The following is a 12,232-nucleotide window of genomic DNA, read 5'->3' as shown; positions in this document are numbered from 1 at the left end:
CCGGGGGAGGGGGGGGGGGGTCTGTTCAATTTGAGATTGTAGGGAGTTGTAGGGGTGAAAGGTTTATGTGGGGATCCATGTTCCCATCCCCCCTCCTGTTTTATGGAACTGTTTGTGTTTAACATCTGTTTGTTTGCTTTTGGAGAAGGCTACCTGGAGTGAGGAGAAGTCCTTGTTGGGTGGGGGAGGGTAAGGCCAGCAGGAGGCCTTCTTCTTTGAGCTGAGGAGTGGGGGGGGGGGGGGGGGAGTCATTAGGATGTGCCTTTGGGCAGGGGCAGCCACGCCAGCAGGTTATGCTGATGAACGGAAGTGAAGTGGTGGGAGAGAAGGCCAAGAGGGGTGGCTGGCGGGAGGGTGGAAAGGGGAAGTGGGGGGAGGGAAGAAGGGGAAGGGGAAAAGTGGGGGGGGGGGGGTTCTGCGACACGGCAGGGGGTGAGAGATGACATGGTCAAGGGTGAAGAAAGGGGCCATCTGGGATGAGCTAGGTACAGAGTGGAATTAAAGGGGCAGGAGTCAAGTGGGAAAGATCATGGATGGTAGAGGGGATTGGAAGTGCAAGCCTCCAGTAAGGTTGGTAACCTGGAACGACAGGGGACTGAATGGGCTGGTTAAAAGGTCACGGTTGATGCACTATCAATTACGATGAGACGAGAGTAGAATGTAATTGAGGCTTTATTACACAGAGATGTGTGGCCTCCTACAGCAGCTGATGAAATGGCTGCTGTACGGAGAGCACACATATTTATACTCCACCTACTAGGCGGAGCCAGCAGGCAGGGATCTACCCCTGTACTTGTAGGATAGGGGCCTTACCGTAAAACCCATATATATATATATATATATATATGTACAGTATAATACACCAGTGGTGACTACCACATCCACCCCCTGTTAAAAATGAGTCCAGCGAGGGTGTTGGAGAACTATATACAGACAAGTTGCTTTTAAAAATCACAGAAAATATTACAAATTTAGGCAGTCCGTTGCCTTGAAGGGTCGTCGAGAGCGCCGCAGTGCTGATGGCGACTCAGGCGTCGGCTTGGTCTTCGGTCACTCCGGGAGCGTGTCGACATGCTCTTCATCCCCGGGTGGGAGCAATGGGAGGACGGATAGTCCTGGAGCGGGGGCTGCAGTGGGGTGCGCTGGGGGGAGGGTGGCGCCGGGGCAGAGGAGGGGTGTGTGTGGAACCAGCTGGTGCCAGGTCCCTGAGGGAGACTGTGTCTTGGCGGCCGTCGGGGTACGCTACGTAAGCGTATTGCGGGTTGACATGGAGTAGTTGTACCCTCTCAACCAACGGGTCCGCCTTGTGGAGTCGCACATGTCTATGGAGGAGAACGGGTCCTGGAGCTGCCAGCCATGTTGGGAGCGAAACCCCGGTGGTGGACTTCTGGGGAAGGCAAAGAGACATGGGAGGTTTCGTTAGTCGCGGTGCACAGGAGCGACCGAATGGAGTGGAGAGCGTCGGGGAGGACCTCCTGCCAGCGGGAGGCCGGGAGATTTCTGGACCGTAGGGCCAGCTGGACGGCCCTCTAGACTGTCCCACTCTTCCACTCCACCTGCCCGTTGCCCCTAGGGTTGTAGCTGGTCATCCTGCTCGAGGCAATGCCCCTGTTGAGCAGGAACTAGCGCAGCTCATCGTTCATAAAAGAGGATCCCCAGTCGTTGTGGACGTAGGCGGGGAAACCGAACAGAGCGAAGATGGTATTGAGGGCTTTGATGACGGTGGCAGACGTCATCTAAGGGCATGGGACAGCGAACGGGAATTGAGAATATTCGTTGACCACACTGAGGAAATACGTGTTCCGGTCGCTGGAGGGGAGGGGCCCTTTGAAGTCCACGCTGAGGCGATCAAAGGGGCGGGAGGCCTTCCAGAGGCACGCACGGTCTGGCCGGTAGAAGTGCGGTTTACTCCGCGCAGACCTGGCAGTCTCTGGTGATAGCCCTGACTTCCTCGATGGAGTAGGGCAGATTGCAGGCTTTGATGGGTGACTCCCGGGTGACAGAGATTGTCGTGCAGGGTCCAGAGTCGGTCCACTTGTGCGCTGGCACATGTACCTCGGGATAGGGCATCGGGGGGTGCGTTGAGCTTACCGGGGCAATACAAAATCTCGTAGTTGTAGGTGGAGAGCTCGATCCTTCACCTCAAAATTTTATCGTTTTTGATCTTGACCCGCTGTGTGTTATTGAACATGAAGGCAACCGACCATTGGTCAGCGAGGAGAGTGAATCTCCTGCCGGCCAGCTAATGCCTCCAATGCCGCACAGCTTCCACGATGGCTTGGGCCTCCTTTTCGACGGACGAGTGCCAAATTTCAGAGGCATGGAGGGTGCGGGAAAAGAATGCCATGAGCCTGCCTGTCTGGTTGAGGGTGGCAGCCAGAGCGGCGTCTGATGCATCGCTCTCGACTTGGAAGGGGAGTGCCTAATCAACCGCGTCGCGGCCGTGGCGATGTCGGCCTTGATACGGTTGAAGGGCTGGTGAGCCTCGGCCGTCAGAGGGGAAAATGGTGAACATAGAACTTACAGTGCAGAAGGACCCATTCGGCCCATTGAGTCTGCACCGACCCATTTAAGCCCTCATTTCCACCCTATCCCCGTAACCCAATAACTCCTTCCAACCTTTTTTGGTCACTAAGGGCAATTTATCATGGCCAATCCACCTAACCTGCACACCTTTGGACTGTGGGAGGAAACTGGAGCACCCGGAGGAAACCCACACAGACACGGGGAGAATGTGCAAACTTCGCATAGGCAGTGACCCAGCGGGGAATCGAACCTGGGACCCTGGCGCTGTGAAGCCACAGTGCTACCACTTGCTACCGTGCTGCCTTGTAATCATCAGTAGGGTAAAACCAACCTGTCTCTTGATGGTTTAAACCCAGCTCACGTTCCCTATTAGTGGGCGAACAATCCAACGCTTGGTGAATTCTGCTTCACAATGATGGGAAGAGCCGACATCAAAGGATCAAAAAGCGACGTCGCTATGAATGCTTGGCCGCCACAAGCCAGTTATCCCTGTGGTAACTTTTCTGACACCTCCTGCTTAAAACCCAAAGGTCAGAAGGATCGTGAGGCCCTGCTTTCACGGTCTGTATTCATACTGAAAATCAAGATCAAGCGAGCTTTTGCCCTTCTGCTCCACGGGAGGTTTCTGTACTCCCTGAGCTCGCCTTAGGACACCTGCGTTACGGTGTGACAGGTATACCACCCCAGTCAAACTCCCCACCTGCCACTGTCTGTGGAGCGGGTCGTGCCCGGCTGCCCGGGCGCTTCCGACCAGAAGAGAGAGCCCTTCAGGCTTCGCCTCCCCGCCTCACCAGGTAAGTGAAAAAACGATAAGAGTAGTGGTATGTCAACGGCGGCCCGAGCCTCCCACTTATTTGACATCTCTCATGTCTCTTCACAGTGCCAGACTGGAGTCAAGCTCAACAGGGTCTTCTTTCCCCACTGATTCTGACAAGCCCGTTCCCTTGACTGTGGTTTCGCTAGGTAGTAGGTCGGGAAGTAGTGGAATGAATGAGTGGGCGGGCCTTGTCCGCATAGTTTGGGACCCACTGGGTAATACGGAAAGAACCCCAGGCATCGTTTGAGGACCTTGGGGCAGTGGGGGAGGGGGAGTTCCATGAGGGGACGCATGCGATCGGGGTCGGGCCCCAGAACCCCGTTCTGGACCAGGCGGAAGCCACTGAACTCTACACCCTGGACGGTGAGGGTGGCGATGCAGTACCCCGGATCGCCACGGAGTGGGATACGGAGGCCAGGGAGATTCTCTGGTTAGCGCCTTACCGTATCGGGGTGGATGAAGCTCAGTGCTCCCGGAGTCCAGAAGGCAGGAGCTCTTGTGCCCGTCGACCTTTACCTTTGTTGAAGTGTTCGCGAGGTTCGTGACCGAGGCGAGACGCAGCTGGTCGTCGGCAGTTCCAGGCGATGAGCGGCCTGATGAAGTGCCCGACGGGCAGGGTTCCTGAGGCTGGTAAGATGGCGGCGCCCACGGGCCGCACTGGTCCTGGGGGAGGCAGGATGGCGGCGCCCTCGGGCCGCACGCGTTCTGGGACAGGCAAGATGGCGGCGCCCATTGGCTGCATGTGGTCCGAGGAGGGGAAGAAGGCAGCGCCCACTGGCCGCATGTGGGGGGTGCCGGAACAATAGCGGCGATTGAGCGGACCTGGCACACTGCAGCGAAATGTCCCTTCTTGCCACAGGCCTTGCAGAGCGCGCTCCGCGCCAGGCAGTGCTGCTGGGGGTGTATTGACTGTCCGCAGAAGTAGCATTTGGGCCCCCGGGGTTAGTTGGCTGCCGTGCGTAGCAGGCATTGGGTTGGCTGGGGGCGGTCGCTGATGGAGCCCATGATGGGGTGGCCGTCGGCGGGGTCCACGATGCACGGGGGGGTGAGCAGCGTGGTCGGGGGCATAGGCCTGAACGTTGCGGGAGGCGACCGTAAGCGAGAGCGCTAGTTTTTTGGTTGCCGCGAGGTCAAGCGTGGCCCCTTCTAAGAGGCGCTGGCAAATGTAGTCAGACCCTATGCCTGTAACGAACGCAGATCTCTCATCAGCAGGTTCGAATGTTCAGTGGCCAAAAGGCCTGGCAGCCAGTCTCTCACTAGGGCGAGCAGGGCACACCAGAAATCTTCCACAGACTCACCGGGAAGTTGGCGCCGCGTGGAGAGGAGATGCCTGGCGTATATTTTGTTGGTCCGCTGAGCGTAATTTTCCTTCAGTAGCGCCATGGCTTCTGCGTAGGTCGGCGTGTCCTGGACGAGGGGAAAAGCATTGTAGCTCAGCCGCGTGTACAGAATCTGGAGCTTCTGTGCTTCTGGGATTGGGTCTGGCGCAGATCCGATGTAAGCTTCAAAACAGGTTAGCCAATGTTCAAAGTCTTTTTTGGCGTTGTCTGCTTGAGGATGCAGCTGCAGGTGATCCAGCTTGATGCGGAGGTCCATCTCTGAAAAGTCTCTGTGTAATAAAGTGATGCACTATCAATTACGACGAGATGAGAGTAGAATGTAATCGAGGTTTTATTACAAATGACAAAATGGCTGCTGTACGGAGTGCACACATATTTATACTCTGCCTACCGGGCGGAGCCAGCAAGCAGGGGTCTACCCCCGTACCTGTAGTACAGGGGCCTTACCGTAAAACCCATATATATATATATACACACAGTATCATACATCAGTGGTGACTACCACATGAATGTTCGCGCACCTCAGGAGCTTGAAAGCGGGGGTTGTCTTTTTGCAGGAGACACATCTCCGTGTGAAGGACCAAGTTAGGTTCAGGAAGGGGTGGGTCGGGCAGGTTTTTCACTCTGGGTTTAATTTGAAATCGAGGGGAATGGAGATTTTAACGAGCAAAAAATGAAATTTGAGAGTGTGAAGGAAGTGAGGGATCCGGGTGGGAGATATGTGATTGTGAGTGGGGTATTGGAAGGGGCACCAGTAGTGTTGGTAAATGTGTATGCCCCAAATTGGGATGATGTCGATTTTATGAGGGGGTTGCTGGCAGCAATCCCGGATTTGGCCACGTACCAGGTGATCATGGGAGAAGATTTTAATTGTGTCCTGGAGCTGAGGTTGGATCGATCGAGCCCCAGATCGATGGGTAGGGTACGAATGGCAAGGGATCTGGGGGCTTTATGGAGAGGATGTGTATGGTGGATCCATGGCACTTTCACAACCCAGGGGGAAGGGAGTATTCCTTCTTTCATACGTCTATAAAGGTGTATTCGAGGATTGATTACTTTGCAGTGAGTCAGGAGATTTTGGTTGGGGTGGAGGGGGCAGAGTATACGGGGATAGTTATCTTGGATTAAGCACCCCACTGGCTGGATATTTGGTTCAGTACGGGACGAGAGCAGAGGCCGAAGTGGAGATTTGACTCGGGGTTGTTGGCGGATGGAGGTTTTTGTGATAAGGTGCGGTTGGCGATTAGGAATTATGTGGAGTTGAATCAGAATGGGGAGGTGTGGGCGGGCATTTTTTGGGAAGCACTGAAGGCAGTGGTCCGGGCAGAAATGATCTCATTTACGGTTCGTGCGAATAAGGAAAGGAGGGCGGAACATGACCATCTACTGAGCAAGATAGTGGAGGTGGACAGGGAATATTCGAGGGTGCCCACAGTGGAGGGATTGGCGAGGTGGAAAACGTTGCTGGGGCAATTTGACAGGCTGACAACGGGGAAGGAGGTAGGGCAACTGCGCAGGGCAAGAGGGGTACAATGCAAGTATGGGAAGAAAGCGAGCCGCATGCTGCCACCAGCTGTGGAGGCAGACTGCGTCCAGGGAAATATTGAAGATCTGGACTGGGGCTGGGATGTGGTGTCAAAGCCAGGGAAGATAAATTAGGCATTTAGAGAGTATTACCAGGGACAGCAGACCCAGGAGAGGAGGGGGACATGGGGTGGTTTCTGGACGAGCTGGAATTTCCCCAGGTGGAGGAAGCAAAGAGGCCGGCGTTGGAGGAGCCCCTGGGGCTGAGGGAGGAGCTGGATAGTATCAGGGATATGAAGTCGGGGAAGGCCCCTGGGCCGGATGGGTACCTGGCAGAATTTTATAAAGAATTTGCAGTGGACCTGGCACCACATCTGTTGGGGACGTTTAATGAAGCACTGGAGAAGGGGGAGTTGCCGGAAACGATGAAGCAGGCAGTAATCACACTAATCCCCCAAAAAGGGAAGGATCCGGTGGAATGTGGGTTGTATAGACTCATATCACTATTGAACACGAATGTGAAAGTATTGGCTAAGTTGTTGGCGGGGAGGATGGAGGATTGTGTCCCGGGGGTGATTGCAGAAGATCAAACAGGCTTCGTGAAGGGCAGGCAGCTTGCGAGTAATAGAAGACGGCTGTTGAATGTGGTGATGAATCCGTCGAGAGCTCTGGTACCAGAGGTGGTGGTGTCCATGGACTCGGGGAAAGCATTTGATCAGGTGGAGTGGCGGTACTTGTTCGAAGTTTTGTGAAGGTTTGGGTTTGGGCCGAGATTTGTGGCATGGGTGCGGTTGCTGTATGTGGCGCCAAGAGCGAGGGTGAGGACGAATGATATGAGCTCTCAAAGCTTTGACTTACACAGGGGTACGAGGCAGGGGTGCCTGCTGTCGCCGCTGCTGTTTGCGCTGGCCACAGAGCCATTGGCGATGGTTCTCAGGGGGTCGGCAGACTGGCATGGGATAATGATGGGACAGAGGGAGCATCGGGTGTTGCTCTATGCCGATGACCTCTTGCTGTATGTTTCCGATCTGTTGAAGAGTATGGGAAGGATTATGGGCCTGTTGGGGAGGTTTGGAGGGTTCTCAGGATACAAGCTGAATGTAAGGAAAAGCGAGGTATTCCCAATGAATGAGCTGGCACAGTGGGCTAATTTAGGTGGGATGCTATTTATGGTAGCAAGGGATAGGTTTAGGTACTTGGGGATTTAGGTAGCGAGGGAATGGACGGGGCTCCATAAGTGGAACTTAACGACGCTGGTGGAGGAGGCCAGGGAGGATCTTAAGAGATGGGATACATGCAATTAACGTTGGCGGGGAGGGTCCAAGTGGTGAAAATAAATATTCTGCCAAGGTTCTTGTGTATTTGTCAGGCTCTCCCGACCTTTATACCAAAGGCCTTTTTTCGGAAAGTGGACACAACCATCTCTGACTTTGTATGGGCGGGGAAGGTGCCGAGGGTGGGGAGGACCCTGCTACAGAGGCAGAGGCAGGAGGGGGACTTGGCGTTGCCAAACTTGCTTCATTATTATTGGGCGGTGAATGTGCACAAGATGCGGCGGTGGTGGGAAGGAGAAGGTTTAGAGTGGGTTAGGATGGAGGAGGAATCTTGTAAGGGGTCTAGTTTGAGGGCTATAGTGACGGCAGCATTGCCAATGGCTCCGAGTAGGTATTCAGGGAATCCAGTGGTACAGTCCACGGTAAAGATATGGAAAGATAAAGGATGAGCCTGATACAGTTCAAGGTGGTGCACAGGGTGCATATGACTCGGGCGAGAATGAGTGGGTTCTTTCAGGGGGTAGCCGATGAGTGTAAGAGGTGTGGGCGGGGGCCAGCGAATCATTCGCACATGTTTTGGGGTCGTGAAAAATTGGGAAGATTCTGGGCGGGAGTGCTCGCGGTCTTAGCCAGGATAGTGGAGGAGGGAGTGGACCCGGACTCTTTGGTGGCGATATTTGGGGTTTCAGAGAAGCCGGAGCTCATGGAGAGGAGGAAGGCCGATGTCATGGCCTTCGCCTCTCTGATTGCACGGCAACGAATTTTGCTGGAGTGGCGGTCGGCATCGCCACCGGGGGTAACAGCACAGTTAGGTGATCTGTACGACTTCCTGTGGTTAGAGAAGATAAAGTATGAGTTAAGGGGCTCAGCAGGGGAGTTCGAGAAAAAGTGGGGGATGTTTGTGACCGTGTTTGAGGAGCTGTTCGTCGCGGGGGGGGGGGGGGGGGGGGGGGGGGGGGGGGGGGGGGGGGGGGGGGGGGGGGAGTTAAATCTGTACAAACTGTATAGTTGATTGTTGGGAAGAATGTTTCCGAGGTGTTTATTTGCTGTAACCTACTTTGATACAAGTTTGAATAAAATAAGTTTTTATTTTTAAATGAAAAGGAAGAATTTGCAAGGCAGGAAAATGGCACTAAGTGAATTGCTCAGTTGGAGAGCTGGTGCAGACATGATGGGCTGAATGGTCATCTTCTGTATTGTAACAATTTTGAGATTACCAGCGCAACTTTCAATTTTTTTTTTAGTTGATCGTCTTTGCAAACAAAAGCTCCAGATGTTGAGGGGAATAAAATCTGAACTTTCTTATTGTTCTCTTACCAAAGATCAGTCCAGAGTCGTGATATTGGAAGAGCTGTTCACCGCAGGTGGTGGGTGATGGGGAGGGGGCGGGGGGGGGGGGGGGGGGGGGGGGGGGTGAAAAAGGAGAAGAACCTGTACAAAATGTATAGTTGATTGTTGGGAAGATTGCTTCCGGGGTGTTTATTTGCTGTAACCTACTTTGATTCAAGTTTGAATAAAATGCGTTTGAAAAAATACGTGGTTTGATAAAAAGGCAATATGTTTGATGAAACAAATTTATCAAGAGATTTGAGGATGTAACTAGTGAGGTAGATAAAGCAATAATATACTTGGATTTCCAAAAAGCATTCAATAAGGTGCCATGCAAAAAGTAAGTTTCAAGATAAGGGCTCAAGGAGTCAGGGATAAAATATTAACAAGGATAGAAAATGGACTGAAAGCAAGAGAGTCAGGAAAATAGGCATTTTCATGTTGGCAGGCTGGCAGCAAATCGAGGCCCACAAGGATCAGCATGGGGCCTCAGTTATATATAATTTATATTATTGACTTGAACATCGAGACCAAGCGTAATGTATTTAAAAATTGGCTCCAGTTCCATCCTTCACCAAGTGGCTATAGCATTGAGAAGTATGAGGTTATTCTCTTTGTCAACAATGGAAAAGCAGAATATCTTCTGAAAAGGTGTGAAACTTTCAAATGTTGAGATTGGGACTTGGGTGTACTCAGCTCAGTGCCACATCACATATTGTACTTACTCACTAGTAAACGCCCTAAAGGGAGACATGTGGCACAAGAATATTTGACAGCGGAACCAATAGAAAGCTCCCTACCCTAACAAGCTTTTCAGAATCTCCCCTCCATTTACTGACAATGGTCGAGGCTGAAATGTTGAAGAAGGTTGTGTTACATTCAGTGGCGACAGCCTTTGCAAGCAATGTTTTTCCAGTACCTTAACAAAACACAGTTATTAATATTTCATAAGACAATCTGGAAGACATTAAACATAATGAAGATTAGTATACACAATTTGCAAGGAACATATAGCAACGATGGATACTTTATAATAATTTGTTGATAACCATATATAGCTCACTGTGTACTGCTTGTTCACTACAGCTTTGGCATCTAACACATTATTGATCAAAAACAAAATACTCACTTAAAATGATTAATGTAACTTCCTCAATTGCCAAATTATTAAAGGCACCAGAGCAAGGGTGGAACTAAAACATGAAACAGGAGATCTCAAGTTGCAGAGGGCAGTGCAGTGGATAGCACAGTTGCTTCACAGCTCCAGGGTCCCAGGTTCGATTCCCGGCTCGGGTCACTGTCTGTGCGGAGTCTGCACGTTCTCCCCTTGTTTGTGTGAATTTCCTCCGGGTGCTCCGGTTTCCTCCCACAGTCCAAAGATGTGCGGGTTATGTGGATTGGCGATGCTAAATTGCCCTTAGTGTCCAAAAGGTTAGGAGGGGTTATTGAGTTACGGGGATAGGGTGGAGGCGTGGGCTTGAGTTGGGTGCTCTTTCCAAGGGCCGGTGCAGACTCAATGAGCCAAATGGCCTCCTTCTGCACTCTGAAATCTCTGATTCTATGATTCATTTTTGTGTTGATTTAGTTAAATGCAACCACGCTGCTGCTGGGACATTGCAGATGGTATTAGTATTCTGGGCTAGTAATGAAGAAGTCAGCCTGGGTCCTCTACTTGTGATAAAAGTCATTATCTGTGGGCCTGAGCAGCTGAAGTGAGCATCAACTGCCCCCCCCCCCCCCCCCCCCCCCCCCCCCCCCCCCCCCCCCCCCCCCCCCCCCTACACCCCCACCCCCCCCCCCCCATCCCCCAACCCCCCCCCCCCCCCTCCTACCCCCCCCCCCCCCCCCTACCCCAACCCCCCCCCCCCAACAAGGTCAAGCAGCACTTAGGCTGCACTTGCTCAGGCCAACCCAAGCCAGCTCACAACACTGGCGCCGAGGAGACCAGCACCAAGATCCGGGACACTGCCCTGGGAAGGAATCCTGGACGCGCGCGTGGAGGCCCGGAGGGATGTCCTGTTCCCTGAGGGTTCCAGAGGTTGAGCCACCAGGCAGCCAGTGCTGCCTGGGAAGAGGTGACAGCAGCAGTCAGCTCGGGTACTGTGATCAGGAAGACTTTCCTCCGGTGTTGGAAGATAAACAACCTATACTGGGCAGCACAAGTGAGTAGACACAAACGTCCCCCCCCCCCCCCCCCCACCACCTCCCCCACCCCCGTTCCCCCACCCCCAAGGGAGCATCCCCCCAGGTGAACCCCCAATCCTCCCTTCATCCAGCTCCCCTTCAATCCTCCCTCCATCCACCTCCCCTTCAACCCTCCCTCCATCCCAATACTCCTTCACATCTCCCCCAAACATCTGTGAACTATGTGTGTGACTAATGATGCTCTCGGTGTCTCCTCAGGAAAAGCTCTCCCAGAATCGGTGGGAGAGGGCCCAGACTTTCGGTGGGGTGCTGGGTCTGAGAATCCTCACCTCCTCTGAGGAGCTGGCTCTGGAGGTGACTGGAGTGGCTGAGAGGACGGTCACCAACGCGGACGCTGGCGGATGCCACAGAGGTGAGGAACCACCAGGCTCCACCCGAAGGACCAGACAAACCCGAGTACTGATTTCCCTAATGACCGACCCATCCCTCCCACTGACCACATGTTCATTCTCCTGCAGGTCCACCAGCCGACGGCAACGGCCCATCCCGGGCAACAGTTTCGCCTGACCCCGAGGCAAACATCTCGGAGGAGAGCTACCAGGCTACAACTGTTATACTCATGGCAATGCTGTCATTCCCACTCTCCACACACCTCAATGGGAAATGTTAGTAGACAGGCTTCTGGGGCACAATCTGGTGAGCACCACACTGCTGATTATGCACATCTGGTGGAGGCAGGAACCCCCAGGCGGACAGCAGTTGGAGGTCTGCTGGATCCCTGGACCCAGTTGTCAGCCTGATGCTGAGCCTCTGGAACAAGGTTAGTCGGAGGTAATGGAGATGATAGGGAGTGGCCAGGACATTCAGAGGGAGGTGTCTGCGTCACTCCAGCAGGTCTATAGCTGGTTGGAGGAGTCCCAGAGGCTATGGGCGCAGGGGATGGCGCCGGCAATGAGCGGCACCGAGGCCAACACAGCTAGGTTGGCGAACGCAATGGAGAGCTTGGTGCACAACGCCAGCACCATGAGTGAAGGTTTCCAAGGCATTGCGCAGTCGGTGACGGACATGGCTGAGGGTCTTGGCAGTATGTTGGCCTTGCTGGGTATGTCACCCAGTATCAGGCCAATTTTGAAATGAAATGAAAATCGCTTATTGTCATGATTAGGCTTCAATGAAGTTACTGTGAAAAGCCCCTAGTCGCCACATTCCGGCGCCTGTTCGGGGAGGCTGGTATGGGAATTGAACCATGCTGCTCGCCTGCCTTGGTCTGGCTGGCC

General features: G+C 53.4%; 1 protein-coding gene across 2 annotated transcripts in view; it reads right to left on the bottom strand.

Annotated features, from left to right (window-relative positions):
- katnal2 (katanin p60 subunit A-like 2) overlaps positions 1-12,232 on the bottom strand; it is a 138,217-nt gene that overhangs the window by 54,937 nt on the left and 71,048 nt on the right. The window contains exon 11 of one of the 2 annotated variants that reach the window (XM_038790472.1): positions 9,611-9,660. In XM_038790472.1, coding sequence (XP_038646400.1) covers positions 9,611-9,660 — 50 coding nt within the window. Of the gene's footprint in view, positions 1-9,610; positions 9,730-12,232 lie in introns of both variants that reach the window. The other variant, XM_038790471.1, reaches the window with a different exon arrangement.

This window comes from Scyliorhinus canicula, chromosome 3 (assembly GCF_902713615.1).
Source record: "Scyliorhinus canicula chromosome 3, sScyCan1.1, whole genome shotgun sequence".
Classification (NCBI taxonomy): domain Eukaryota; kingdom Metazoa; phylum Chordata; class Chondrichthyes; order Carcharhiniformes; family Scyliorhinidae; genus Scyliorhinus; species Scyliorhinus canicula.
This window is presented reverse-complemented; position numbering and strand designations above follow the sequence as displayed.